Source organism: Platalea leucorodia, assembly GCF_965183815.1.
Source record: "Platalea leucorodia genome assembly, chromosome: 3".
NCBI classification, from domain to species: Eukaryota; Metazoa; Chordata; class Aves; order Pelecaniformes; family Threskiornithidae; genus Platalea; species Platalea leucorodia.
Genome location: NC_138825.1, coordinates 122,741,685 through 122,754,990, shown reverse-complemented (window position 1 = coordinate 122,754,990; position 13,306 = coordinate 122,741,685). Strand labels below are relative to the sequence as shown.

The 13,306-nt window shown below is 39.9% G+C and overlaps 1 protein-coding gene across 1 annotated transcript; it reads left to right on the top strand.

Moving 5' to 3' along the window:
* Positions 1-422: 422 nt before the first annotated feature.
* LOC309587635 (cytochrome P450 2K1-like) lies at positions 423-9,376 on the top strand (the record flags this gene model as incomplete). Its single annotated transcript, XM_082305948.1, has 9 exons — positions 423-608; positions 2,436-2,598; positions 3,726-3,875; positions 4,168-4,328; positions 5,231-5,404; positions 6,014-6,155; positions 6,864-7,048; positions 7,251-7,392; positions 9,189-9,376. 9 exons carry the CDS (start codon positions 423-425, stop codon positions 9,374-9,376), a joined length of 1,491 nt encoding a protein of 496 aa, XP_082162074.1.
* Between the last annotated feature and the right edge of the window lie 3,930 nt (positions 9,377-13,306).

Below are 13,306 nucleotides of genomic sequence, written 5' to 3'. Positions count from 1 at the left end.
GCATTCTGATTTCAGTTCTCAGGGTACCAAGGCTGTGCCTGTACTGACGAAAATACAACTAATCAGTAACCTGAAGAGCATGCAGACTTTACTACTTTTATACCAAACACCAGGTCGATGACCTATGGTTCTCCATGTTCTTGGACTTTCATACGTGGACAGTGAGCTACATGCTCACCCAGTCACACATGCTTGACTAGCAAACAACTACCTGCCTCTGTACCATACTGAGGATTCATTAGCAAGCACGGAGGAAGAAAACACAACCAGTAACCAATCACAAGAAAAGCATACCCTTCACTGGGAAAGAGATTTATAGGCTAGTACAAGCATCTCTCACGGGAAATTTTTGCAGGAGGACAGAGATCCAGAGTCCACATTTTCTCTTTTCTCTTCTGTAGCAAATACTTGGCTGAACAGAGATGGACTGGAACAGCTGCACTTCAATTGGCTTAGTGTTCATCCTGACTTTTCTATCCATTTTGAAAATGAGAGGTATCTGGAATAACCACCAGAGAAAGAATTTCCCCCCAGGACCAAGAGCATTACCTATCATTGGAAATCTGCATTTGTTTGATTTGAAGAGACCCTACAGGACTTACCTACAGGTAATCATTATCTTTTCTATTGGTCCCATAATTGCACATGTCACCAAGCCCCATAGTCCAAGATGTCAGAGAGTTTCTCCTATTGCACCCAACATGTTGCATCCACAAATGACCCTCAGCAGGGGACAGGAGACTGTTATTTGAGCAGAAAACTTTGAATGCAGTGAGATTTGTTCCTTACTGTCATACTTTCTCCATACAACTGCATGCATCTAGGTTTCAGCCTTAAACAACTCTCAAATTAATAACAAGTGCTCACCTTATTTTTGTGGTAACTTTGAGAAAAAGGTAACTGAATAAGGAGTGAATTTGATATGTGGTCTAACTCCTTCCACCTTCCAATGATTGATGTGTCTGGGGTTGCAATTGCAGCTTCCTGCCTTCACTGATTCAGCAACCCTTCTCATCTCCCTTTCCTCCTTTCTTGCCCAAAAGCTGAAGACAACTATATACTTTTAATATCCAGGGCCAACAGTTGCCAGAATATACAGCAAAGATCTAAGCAAATCAAAGTAATAAATCTTTCGGTTTTCTTCTAGTGCTTTCTTTACCTAGTTTATTGTAGGACTTCACTGATTTGGAGTCAGAAGACTTCTATGAACCTGTTCCTTTCTTAGAGTTTTTCTAGTTAGACATTGAAATTACACATCCTGCTTGCTGATGATTTTAAAAGGGGTGTTTGCACCTGCATATCTGTGTGTGTGCTACATCCACAAATCAAAAACCTGCTCAGATGCAGTATCTATCTAGAAAATCACTGTAGCTATCCAATTGCAGCCTAATTGTGTTGGCAAAAGCAAGTTCCATCTCTTTTCAGGCCAACAGAAACAACGTGCTTCTGCTGTAATCCAGTGAATCCATTCTAATAGAGGAGGTTGGTTCTCTGACTTGAGCTTAGCTCAAGGTTTAATATTCACACATACTTAGTGTGTAAATGCAACTGGAGACTATATGCTCATCCTGAGCATCACCATTGCAAGCATTGGGAAGTCCTTACTGGAGAACACCCCTTGAAAAGATAATATTCTGCCACAGCTACAGCAGTCTGGGATAACAGTATCACCATCAAAGAAGCTACTCTTAATTCAGACACATGTCGCTGCTGCTATGTTATTTCATATAGTTGGCTGGAGTTGCTTACTAGTTGCCGAACATTTCGCATGTTGATACTAAATAGTTGCCTTCTGCTTCTCTGTGCAAACACAGCAGAAAATAAGGGCAGTCGGGAGAACTCCCTCCTATTGTCAGGAGAATCAGGAACACTGAGTTATTTGAAAATAAATCTGCCTGTAGAAGCTAAAAAGGTACCAGCTTAGGCCAAACATTGTCTCTGAGATAGATTCATGGTGGAGGTGGTCATATATACAAAGTGAGAATTTACCTAATGCTAGATCCTGGACCAGAAACACACTGAGATTTTTATACAATAATGGTAGCAAAGGTTTGAACAAGTTTAGCCTGTAAACAAAAGAAACACAGTAACATAGAGATCAGTGTGAAAACATGAGTCAAAAATTGAATTTACAGGGGTTCCTGAGGGAAGACAGAGCTGTCAGCACAATCCTTGACTGCCTTGGGGTTTCAGCTGTTAATGCTTCTGCTCAATTTAGCACAATGGGACTCCACTCCTGACTGTGCCTTTTAGTCATTAGCCATCATAATGTCTGGCACATTCACATTATTTAAATCAATTCTCTTTCTCTGTACTTTAACATTTAACATTTTAGTACCTTAGAGGCAGGACAGGAAAATAAGCAGCACTGAAAGGGTGGTGAATTTCTTTGTAAGCTGTAAAAGCTGTAAATCACTGTCATCTTTTTCTGACAGCTGTCAAAGGTATATGGTCCGGTCTTCAGCGTTCAGATGGGCCAAAGGAAAATAGTAGTGATTTCTGGGTATGAGACAGTGAAGGAAGCTCTCATAAATCAGGCAGATGCATTTGCAGGGAGACCTAAAATCCCAGTCTTTGAAGATTTGACCAAAGGAAATGGTAAGTTGGTTTTATTTTTTCTTATCAGCTTGACTTATTCAAAAAGTTTTTTCCTACAGATGAAGCAGAAGCTGGCACATCACTTTGGATCAGAGACCATATCAGGCATTGGAAATAGGGAGCAATTTCATTGACCTCAGTGCATTTATTCAAATTTGAAACTACTGACAGTAACAACAAAACAACCATAAACTCTAACAATAACCACAGCAACAGATAATGGATAGTGTCACATTTTCAGGATCTAGAACAGGGGCATGCATGCCAGGGAAGGCATTTCTAGGTCTCATGATATGGTTCTGGACTTCTGCTGTTTTGGGCTTACCACAGAACCTCCTTTTCCTGAAATGAGTATTATACTGCTGCTTCTCATTTCAAGTGGTGAATAGTGCTTTTAAAATCTGAATGTAACAATAGAATGGAGCACATATAGATTGGGAATTTATTTTAATAAGGGAAATACTGTACACTGAGCTGGGTTTCCAAATGAGAATTTCACACCCAAACTTCATTATAATTTCGCATGAGAGTTTCATATTTACATCTCCAAAGACCCTTGGACAAATTCAGGAATAATTCTGCGAACATTTTAACAGTTGCATCTTTTGATCACATTATTGCACGTAAGCTTTCTTTACACCTTATTTTTTTCCTTGAAAAAAATATAACTAAATTCATTAGTTACATGGAGTAACAATTTCAGTGAAAAAAACGATTGAGGAGGTTTTAAGACGCTACCTAAATTTTAAAGACATTTGTGCCTAATAAGGTTTCTCCTGCCATCACCAGAGACATGAGATCTCAGTTCAATTCCACTTCCAAAGTATGATGATCAGCAGTTTGAACTTGAATTTTCAATGCCCTGTCTTTCAGTGATGTCTCTCAGAGATATATATTTTTCTTAAGATTTGATTTAATACATCTTAAATAGTTTATCTATCTGCCTTTTTTCGTGCAATAAACCTATTGTTGAGTCCTGAAAATACTTAAGGGAAAGTTGTTTTTTTCCTCAGCCAGATGTAATTTAACTTGTTTTAAAAGTGACTGCTACTAAATATCTACATTATTTGTCTACAAATTTGTTATTTAAAATCTTCTGCCACCTTGAAATATTCTCTTTGTGTCAGGGATTGTTTTTGCTCACGGTGAAAACTGGAAGGTGATGCGAAGGTTCACTCTCACAACCTTACGAGACTTTGGAATGGGAAAAAGGGCCATTGAGGACCGCATCGTGGAGGAGTATGGGTATCTGGCAGACACCATTGAGTCGCAAGAAGGTGGGTAGATGATTCATTTTTCAAACCTCTAAGGTCTTGTTCAAGTATCCAGAGGCTTGTCAGTAACCTTCTCAGGTTCAGACCTTTTTAAGAAATGTACTTCAGGCTGAATCAATTTGATGAATTTGGCTCCTCTGTCATTTTTGTGTCTTGGCATAATATTCTAACATTGAATAATAACCAATAATAGCAATCAATCATAACAAATAAATAGCAATAATTAGTATTAAATTTACCTTTACAAATTACATCTCTTGCCACATTGTAATATATTCTTTTGTTCATTGTATAGGAAAACCCTTTGATGCTAGTAAAATAATCAATGCAGCAGTTGCTAACATAATTGTGTCAATATTACTTGGAAAACGATTTGACTACAAGGACTCCAGATTTGTGAGACTTCTACATTTGACCAATGAAAGCATGAGGCTTGCTGGGAAACCTTTGGTTACGGTAATGATAAACATTTTTATGCTGCTGTTCCAGTGGATGCCATAGGAACACAGTAATAATTGTAGTCAGTTGTTTCTATTAAACAGAAAAATCTGAGAGTCTGAGAGATAATAGGCTTACAAGCACTTTCTGGGGCAAAACAAAGCTTGAGAGACAGTCTGAGAATCTTGAAGCCAACAACCAAGCCCCCAATCTCTCAAAAACATACTTAAACTACAGTTTGAAGGGTGCTAAATCTGGACTGAAAAAATCAGACCATGTAGTGCATGAACAGAAAGCTCAGCATTCCCTAAAAATACGGTTCACACATACAAAGTGACCAGGCAAAACAGTACACTCTCAGAACACGGGGCAGGGAGAAGCTATAGAGTACGTGGTCTATGTGTACAAGGAGCCCTGATACAAACTCTGTTTTCCCATGCTTCTAGTACACTGAAATCTCTCAATGGGTAATAAATACTCTCTGATACTTGCATGTAATGCTGCCGCACACCAGATTCACTTCTGTTCCTTTAGGCTTTGAAACAGAAAAAAAAAAGTTAGTGGAAGAGCTAAAACAATAAAAAATAAATAAAACAATAAAAAATAAAACAATAAAAAAAGTTGCTGGCCAATATTTCGTTCTCCCTGGAGTCAAGTTCCAGGCGTTTTGAGACTGACATCTACGCTACTCCTGCAAAATAGTAATTTGGGGATGAGAGTTTTCCATGTATTCAGTGCTCCTTGATGGATTTTCTACCATTAATTCATGCAGTCACTTTTTCATGTTCTAAAGAACAAAATATAAATGTTAAGTCTTTGTCTTTGTATCTGCAAAACAGGCACAATATTATTAATCTGTTTCTGTAGTGTTTTCAGACCTCTGGCTGGTAAATTCTGTCTAACTTCTTTCACTCTTGTAGATGTACAACATCTTCCCATACCTTGGATTCCTCCTAAGGGCTAACAAGACTCTTCTGCAAAACAGAGATGAATTCCATGGTTATATACAAGTTACTTTTGTAGAACATCTCAAAACCCTGGACAAAAATGATCTAAGAAGTTTTATTGATGCTTTCCTCATTAAACAGCAGGAGGTAACTGAATCTTTTCTCATTTATTCCAACCTTTATGGTTATATGAAGACATTTACAATTTCCTTTCGGTCCTTATAATTATAGCCATATTTCTTTAGGGAATCTGTCTTTGACAAAACACATATAACAAACTGGTAGAGTTGAACAGATAATTCACCCTGTTGTAGTTCCAACCCCTTTTAATCATCAAACTTTTACCCTTATTTATGTTTTTCTTCAGACTGTATCAATATATCTACAGAGGCTGCATCTTTTTGTCTGCTCTCTCTGTTGTCCTAGTCCTTCTGGCTCTTTCAAAAACATGATGCATTACAGAACAAAAGCTCTACCTGGGCTTTACTGGGATCTTTATTGGGGGTCTCTGATATATCTGGGTTACCTTCTTCATAGAGAAACCCGCTCTCTTTGCAGCTGGCCACAGTAAATATAGAGAAAACATAAAACCTATGTCAACACTCTTCTCCAGGTACAAGCCCAAGGCTCTTCTTTCTCTTTCACACTTTTTTAAAATATAGGATTTATTTCTTAGGAAATGTTTGGCTACATAAACTGCATTTTCACATGGAAAGATTTAAGTTTTCATCCTTTTATCTCAACCACTTCTTTCAGGAGAAATCCACTACCAATGGGTATTTCCATAATGGCAATTTGCTAAGCTTGGTGAGCAATTTGTTTACTGCTGGTGTTGAGACAATAACCACCACACTAAACTGGAGCTTTCTGCTGATGCTAAAGTACCCTGAAATTCAGAGTAAGTGGTTTTACGACAGATCTGTTACCCTCAGTGCATTAGGAACTGAACGGGAACCTGGAGGGTCAACATATCTGTTAATACACTAAGTTACAAAAAGCCAAGACTTCCAGCTAATTATTGTCTAGGTATTGCTGTGCCCTGTGGTTCAGACACAGCGAGGGGCACACTAAGCCTACCAGTAGATTATAAGCAGAGCTCATATGGGCCAGGTCCTTTGCTCAGTAAAATCTCATTAATTAAGAAGAGAGCTGTCCTGTGTTAGCCCATGAAATTGTTCCAGGTTTTGCTCAGAAACAGGCTGTTGATAAGCCAAAGGCCTGTGCAGATGTTAAATGGACTGTACCGAGGCTTTAAATACCTGAGCAGATTCAGGGAATTGCTCTTTGTCTGACATCGCCATTCCAGTTTATGGTGCAGGGTTGTTAGGAGTCAAGTGGGGGTTTTGAGACACCTCTTGGTCACAGCAAGAAACTTTAGGCAGAAGAGAGGGCAGAAAAAATACAAGTCTTTAGATTTCTTATTGGTAAAGAAATAATCAGACACTGTAGTTCTGTCCACGTCCCATTATTTCTGAAAGGATAAAAAGATTTTGGGAGAATTTATGGTTTTCACTCAAGGTCTTTCATACTTTACATCAGTAAAGCACAGTATGTCTCAGGGATGAATGAATCCTTGTCTCTTTCTTATAGTTGATTCTTTCCTCAGGAAAGGTCCAAGAAGAGATAGAGCAAGTGATAGGGTCAAACCCCCCCCGGATTGAGCATCGAACTCAGATGCCATATACGGATGCTGTCATCCATGAAATTCAGAGGTTCGCTAATATCCTGCCATTGGATTTGCCTCATGAGACTGTTGCAGATGTCACTCTCAAAGGCTATTTCATTCCCAAGGTGAGATCCCTACAGGATTGTTTCTTTTAGCATTTCTTCTTTCTCAAACCTGGTTAATGTGATAAACATGAACTCTCTAATGAAGTCACATAATAGCAGTCAGAATAATCTCTTTTTCCAGGCTGGCAATCTTGAAGTCTTATTGCCATTACTGCCACCACAATATTTGTCCACAGATTAATTCCACTGTCTTATTTTGCAGGGAACCTACATCATCCCCTTACTGACCTCTGTCTTGAAAGACAAATCGCAGTGGGAGAAACCGGACATGTTCTATCCTGAGCACTTTCTTGACGCCAATGGAAAATTTGTGAAGAAAGATGCTTTCATGCCTTTTTCAGCAGGTGCCTTCTCTTTCCCACTTACTGCTGTTGCAAGTACAGACCTTAGACAAGAGCTACTTGTACCAGTGTTTTTTTGTTACTGAAGCCTGGCCTCCACACTGTCTTTTTCATGGGACCATTTCACAACCCATATTTCACAGATTTCTCAGGACACACATCTGATAAGAGAGAGTACTCTCAAATGTCTGCTAATTCCTTCAGCCTCTGGATGTTATTGGTTTCTCAGCATTCAATGATTACAAATGAGAATTTGTAGTGCCTTCTTAAATATGAGGGAGGTCTTCAGCAAATTCCATGATGGTTTAGATAACACATTTCTGCATTATAATCTGTAGCTCACAACTGCTCTATGGCCTGGGCTTCTTTGTCTCTGACTCTTACCATGCCCAGCTGCATTGTCTACAACCACACACAAAGCACAAAGGAAAGGTGGCTTCTGTGTCTTTCCTGAGGAACCATGTTTCATTTTTGCACGTCCCTCTTAAAAAGTTGCAAATAATATTGACTGGGATCAAGACTTCATATACTGTGCCAACAAAGAGGAGTTGCCTTATACAAAAACCCAAATTCTGTGTAAAATCAAAGGACAGAAAGGGGTTGCCTTTTGAGGCTTCCACAGAGCATGATGTCCACCTAAGCTTACACACCTGCACCGTTTGCCAAAGCACTGGAGATTCCGACCCCCATGATGACTGCTCCTTCTCTGGCATTTCTCCTTCTTTGCAGGCTCTGTCATTGCTCAATTAAGTTACTATACATCAGTCTCTGGCTAACTTGTCTATCATATCCACAACACTCTGCTTTTTTTATAGACCCTATTTGTGTATTTTTAGTTCTGTATGATATTTGAATATGTTTTTTTCCTGTCATACTCACCATCCAACATCATAATTTTTTTTTTCATAAAAGGCCTTATGATGCTTTCAATTCACAGGCCTTCTGTTTCAGATTTAAGTCTAGATGTCCTAGCTGAAAGCACATCCAGGGAGTGTCAGGTCTGGGCATTCCCTGGAGGAATTATTTCATAGCACAGCCATGGAATAGCTCTTCATTTTCCACTTTCTGGAAGTTAAACTCCACTTTCAAGGGAGTTAAAATCAAATCTTAATTCAGGTCTTTGGTAGTTCTGGCCTTGAATCACCATGCTCTGATTAAGGCAGTTTACAAGCTGCTGAATTTGGCCAGGATGAAGAAAAATTTATATTCACAGCACTTTTGAAGAAAGGCTTTATATTAGGGGCACCATAGAACATCTCCACCACCTTCCTCCTCAGTCCCATTCTAGCCAGTATTTGTGAGTCTCCAAGGTCTTTTCTGACAAAATTTAATATAAAAAATTGCCTGTGACTAGACTAATAGAGCCCAAGTCTAGACTAAACCATCCAAAGTTGGTCCAGGATCCAAAAATTGAACCAAGTAGAGGAAAAATCTGAAAATGAAGAAAAATACAAATTTTATTGAAAACTGGAATTAAGGAATTCAGACTGCATTTCCATACATTTCCCCCTGAATGCAAGCATTTAGGCAAAGGAAAAGAAAAAAAAAAAATCTCCAGGTGACTTTGTTATCATATCTCTGAAGACCAAGTATCCTCTCTCACAGATGATTCTTGTACTCAATAATGTTTTAAGAGCTACTGTGTTCTTTATTGATAGCTAGGATATGACATTTGAAGTGTTCTGCATTCCCACTGATCTTCCTCAGTATAAGAGCTGCTCAGAGGTTTTTATTTATTCCAACTATTGAAGAAGCAGCTCCCACTGACTCTCTTATGGCCGTTCTGCATTTCGTTCCAGGGCGGAGGATCTGCGCCGGTGAGACTCTTGCCAAAATGGAGCTCTTCCTCTTCTTCACCAGTCTCCTGCAGAGGTTCACCTTCCACCCTCCCCCTGGAGTTTCCATCTCAGACCTGGACCTCAGCCCTGCTATTTCATTTAACATCATCCCCAAACCCTATAAAATGTGTGCTGTAACACGTTCCTAGAGCTCTAATCAGCATCAATTTGTTTCAAAAATGTTTAAATTACTTTTTCATGATACTTGCCTTCTTAGTTTTTTGGCCAAGATAATTCACAACATTAGATCTTAATGAAGGTTTTCAGTACTTCTAAAACAAAGTAGTGTTATTTTTTACTTATTGGGGGAGGGCAGAAGTGGACCAGAAGTGTGGACTAATTCATGACTCATGGATTAACCTATTAGATCACCTAATCTAGGGTAAATAATACAGACCCTCAGCTTTCACATTTTTACTTCAATTTTCACTTGGTAATGTGTGTTTGTTGAAAGCATATCCCCCAGAAATGCTCCCAAGTCCAGGTTCCTCCAGAGAGACATACGGACCATGAAGCTGTGCCTAGCTTGTACTGTCCTGCTTAAAGATAAGCACTGCAGAGCCTCTGTGGTGAATGTGGGATATTCAGAGCTCCAGGCCTTCAGAACAGAAGGGTTGTTTGGTCTTGGTAGGCAGATGGGTTTGAAGCTGGGTTGGCTATACCAATGTTCCCCAATACCTCGTTGCGGCTTCTCGCCTTGGCTCTTCTCCCTGATCCTTCACCTCTTTATAGAATCATAGAATCACAGAATCATTTAGGTTGGAAAAGACCTTTAAGATCATTGAGTCCAAACGTTAACCTAGCACTGCCGAGTCCACCACTAAACCATTCAGGAGCATTCAGTCCCTACTTCTGCCTGGGCAGTAATTAGTGCTGACCCGCTGTGGTATGCCTTAAATCTCAGCTTTTCTTAGGTTGGCTGTTTCACTTGGCACTAGAAGGACAAAATTCCCTGTTCTGCCATTTCTCCTGAGAGTAGGTGTTGAAGCAAGACCCTCGTTCCTTCTCCTCGAAGGAGACACACCTCTGAACATTCCCTTTCATTTGATCTCATTCCCTTGGTTTGAGGGGTTTCATATCAACACTTCTCCATTTGCCTTTGTCTCCTTACCCAAACAAGATTCCAATCATTAGGCTGTAAATGATTAAAAAATTATGAGGAGATTCAATCCACCTTAAAGTTGATACACAGAGCACAATTCAATTGCTTTAACCCCAAGCCTCTAGCACCATTTAAGATACCCTCAGATCTTTTGCTTGGCCTTCAGCTGCCAGGCTGGGGGGACAGGTCCTGTGCCATATAAACCCCATGCGCATGTTTCAGATAATGTAGATATACTTCAAACATCTATGAGTGTTCAAATGTAGACTGCTAGATAGAGACTAACGGTTAAAGACTCAAAAGTGAAAATAATACGAGAATCAAAAAATTACATAAGTGGTTGCATCATTTTTATTTTTAGGAGCAAATTTGCTCGCCTCTTGAATTTTTCTAATGTAATAATTTCCTTTTAATTTTAAGGAAAATTTTTACAAAAGAGTAGCAAATTTCTCATTTAGGTCTGTTTATTTTAGTTTCTGGATTCACAAAGGTGTTACATAGAAAGGAAATTTAGCCTGAAGTTTTTATTTGTTTCCAAATTTCAGGAGGCAAAGAATTTTAAAACTCGTGTCTCTCCTACTTTCCAATCCAGGCTGCAGAGCAGGTGCAGGTGACAGCCTTGGCAACATGGAGCTCTTCCTGTTCTTTACAAGACTCCTGCAAAGTTCATGTTTTTTCCTACCCCCGGAGCATCCATTTCAGGTCTGAACATAGTAAGGTGCACTGGCCTTTCAGTAGACGTTTTAGGATCTGGCCTGTGATTTGATAGTCTTTCTTTTGCTAATACATAAATCCACATGCTCCTGTTGTTAAGGGAGCATTCACACACCGTCCAGGGAGTCACACACACACGACCCGAGACTTTAACTGCTCGGACCGGAGTCCCTTCGCAGCGGGCAGCACCATTGTGCTGATGGGCGACCCTTTTTGACTCCTCGCTCACACACACACTCACCCTCGGGCTTTCCTCTCCCCTCAGGCTCGACCCTAGGTTTCCCCAAAGCAGAGTCTCCAACACGACGTACACCAGGCAAATATATTGAGTGGTACAGTGGTGAAGAGCAGCTCCAGCTGGGTGCCTCTGGGGAGGGACCCCGAACAAAGAAATCCCTGGGCAATTATACCCTTACAGTCTAAGTTCCCCTCCCCTCATGAGACGGTTCGGTCCAATAGTAATATTTGGGTCTGGGGTCTTCTTGTTCCTTATTGGATCCTTTCCCTGTCTCCAGGCAGGACATTCCTTTTCTTATCTTGAATAGCTGCAGCTTCTGTTGATGGTTTTGGCTCCCTTATCTTCCTGGTTTGCACTGGTTTCAGGGCCTTCCTTCATCTAGCTAGGTAAGAGTTCAGCACACGGTCAGCATGTCTAGGTGAAAGTTCACAGCTTGCAGTCTAAGGCTTCAACAGGTCTTTGGCTCCTTATTTGAGCTAAAAAGTGGCTCCTACAACACTGTGACCACAGAGGATTGTACAGGTGTAATGGCAGCAGGAGTCTATTTTTTTCCACTTTTTGTGAACATTTATAGATGTCTCCAAATCCTTCAGCCTGCCCATTTTAAGCAATACACAGTTGTCTCCACTTCCAGTAGAGGACAGACCAGAAAAGCAATGCAGAAGAATGGTCAAACTTACTAGATACAATAGGAGAATACTCCTTCATATCTTCATGGTGCTTATTGAGCTGTGTATCCTCATGCTGCTATCCCCTCTGAACCGCCAACTGTGCTAACCATACACCCTCATTATTGGGTACCATTTTGCATCTCAGGGGAAACAACTTCAAAAAATCAGAGCTGCTGCACTGGAAGTTGTAGTTCCCCAGATTCTCACAGCCTCTGTTGCTATTTAGACCAGGGCTCCTGTGAGAAAAACTAATGTAACTTACAGCACATTTCCAATGCAATCTTATGTGTGTCTTCTGAACTATGTTTGCACTTGGAGAAGGTGATGTTTTTCATCAGTTAGCTATATATGTGAAAATTACAATTTAATTAGCTTTGCCAGGAATAAAAATATTTTTGTCATTCTCCGCCCCTGAATTTTAGATGTTAAAAACATTTACGAAAATATGGAGGGGTTCCACTGAAGGCAAGGTTTGAAAAAGGGAATCACTGTAGAAAAGGTATTAGAAGTTGGTGATCACATTTCATTTTCTGAAGCTGTTCTTTCTCATATCATCAAAGTACTCAAAATAAATCAGATGTTTGCATTTCTTGCTCCTATTAACCTTTAAACAAAACACATTTATCTCAGTAACATACGAAACCTAGTGTAACAAGAGGTCTTTCATTTATCTTATAAATAGATTCTGAAGCCATAGAAAGAATGTGATAACGGAAAGTGTGATTGCAGTGCATGAATTGCACTGTTTTCCTGAGAGAGTGTTTCTGTACGTACAAATCATCTAATCTTATCTAACCATCTTTGTACACGTTGATTCACATGACCTTCATTAACCTCCTATCTGAGGCTTCTCCACGTACTTACCTTCAAAGACAGAACCAGATCAAAATGGATTTTTTAGCCTTTTTCCAGCTCTAACATTTCAGAAAAAAACCACTCAGTTTAAACACTGTTTTTTCACTTGGGGGGGTGGAGACAAAATGATGAAAATAAATCATTTTTTCATGAGTAAAACAGGCCCCTATTCTTTACACTGCTTCTTGCCAGGAGTTGCCATCAGCCCTGGAAATGCTAAACCACCATTTCTAGGTCTTTACTAATTCAGAAGAAGGTGGATGGCATCTGAAAGATGGCAATGCCAGATTGTTCATGAGTTATGGCACAGTGGATTGATGTTTGCAAGATCACCAGGATGAACAGAGTCATGGAGGCTGTAACTCCTCCAGGCGAGACCCACAGGCTGCAGAAGAAGGCAGAACCCAGTTGTACTAGAAACAGAACATTCATTCAAATCCAATGTTCACGAAAAAAGGCCCACAGTTATAATCACAAGAGTGCTTAGTCTGTTGGTCTG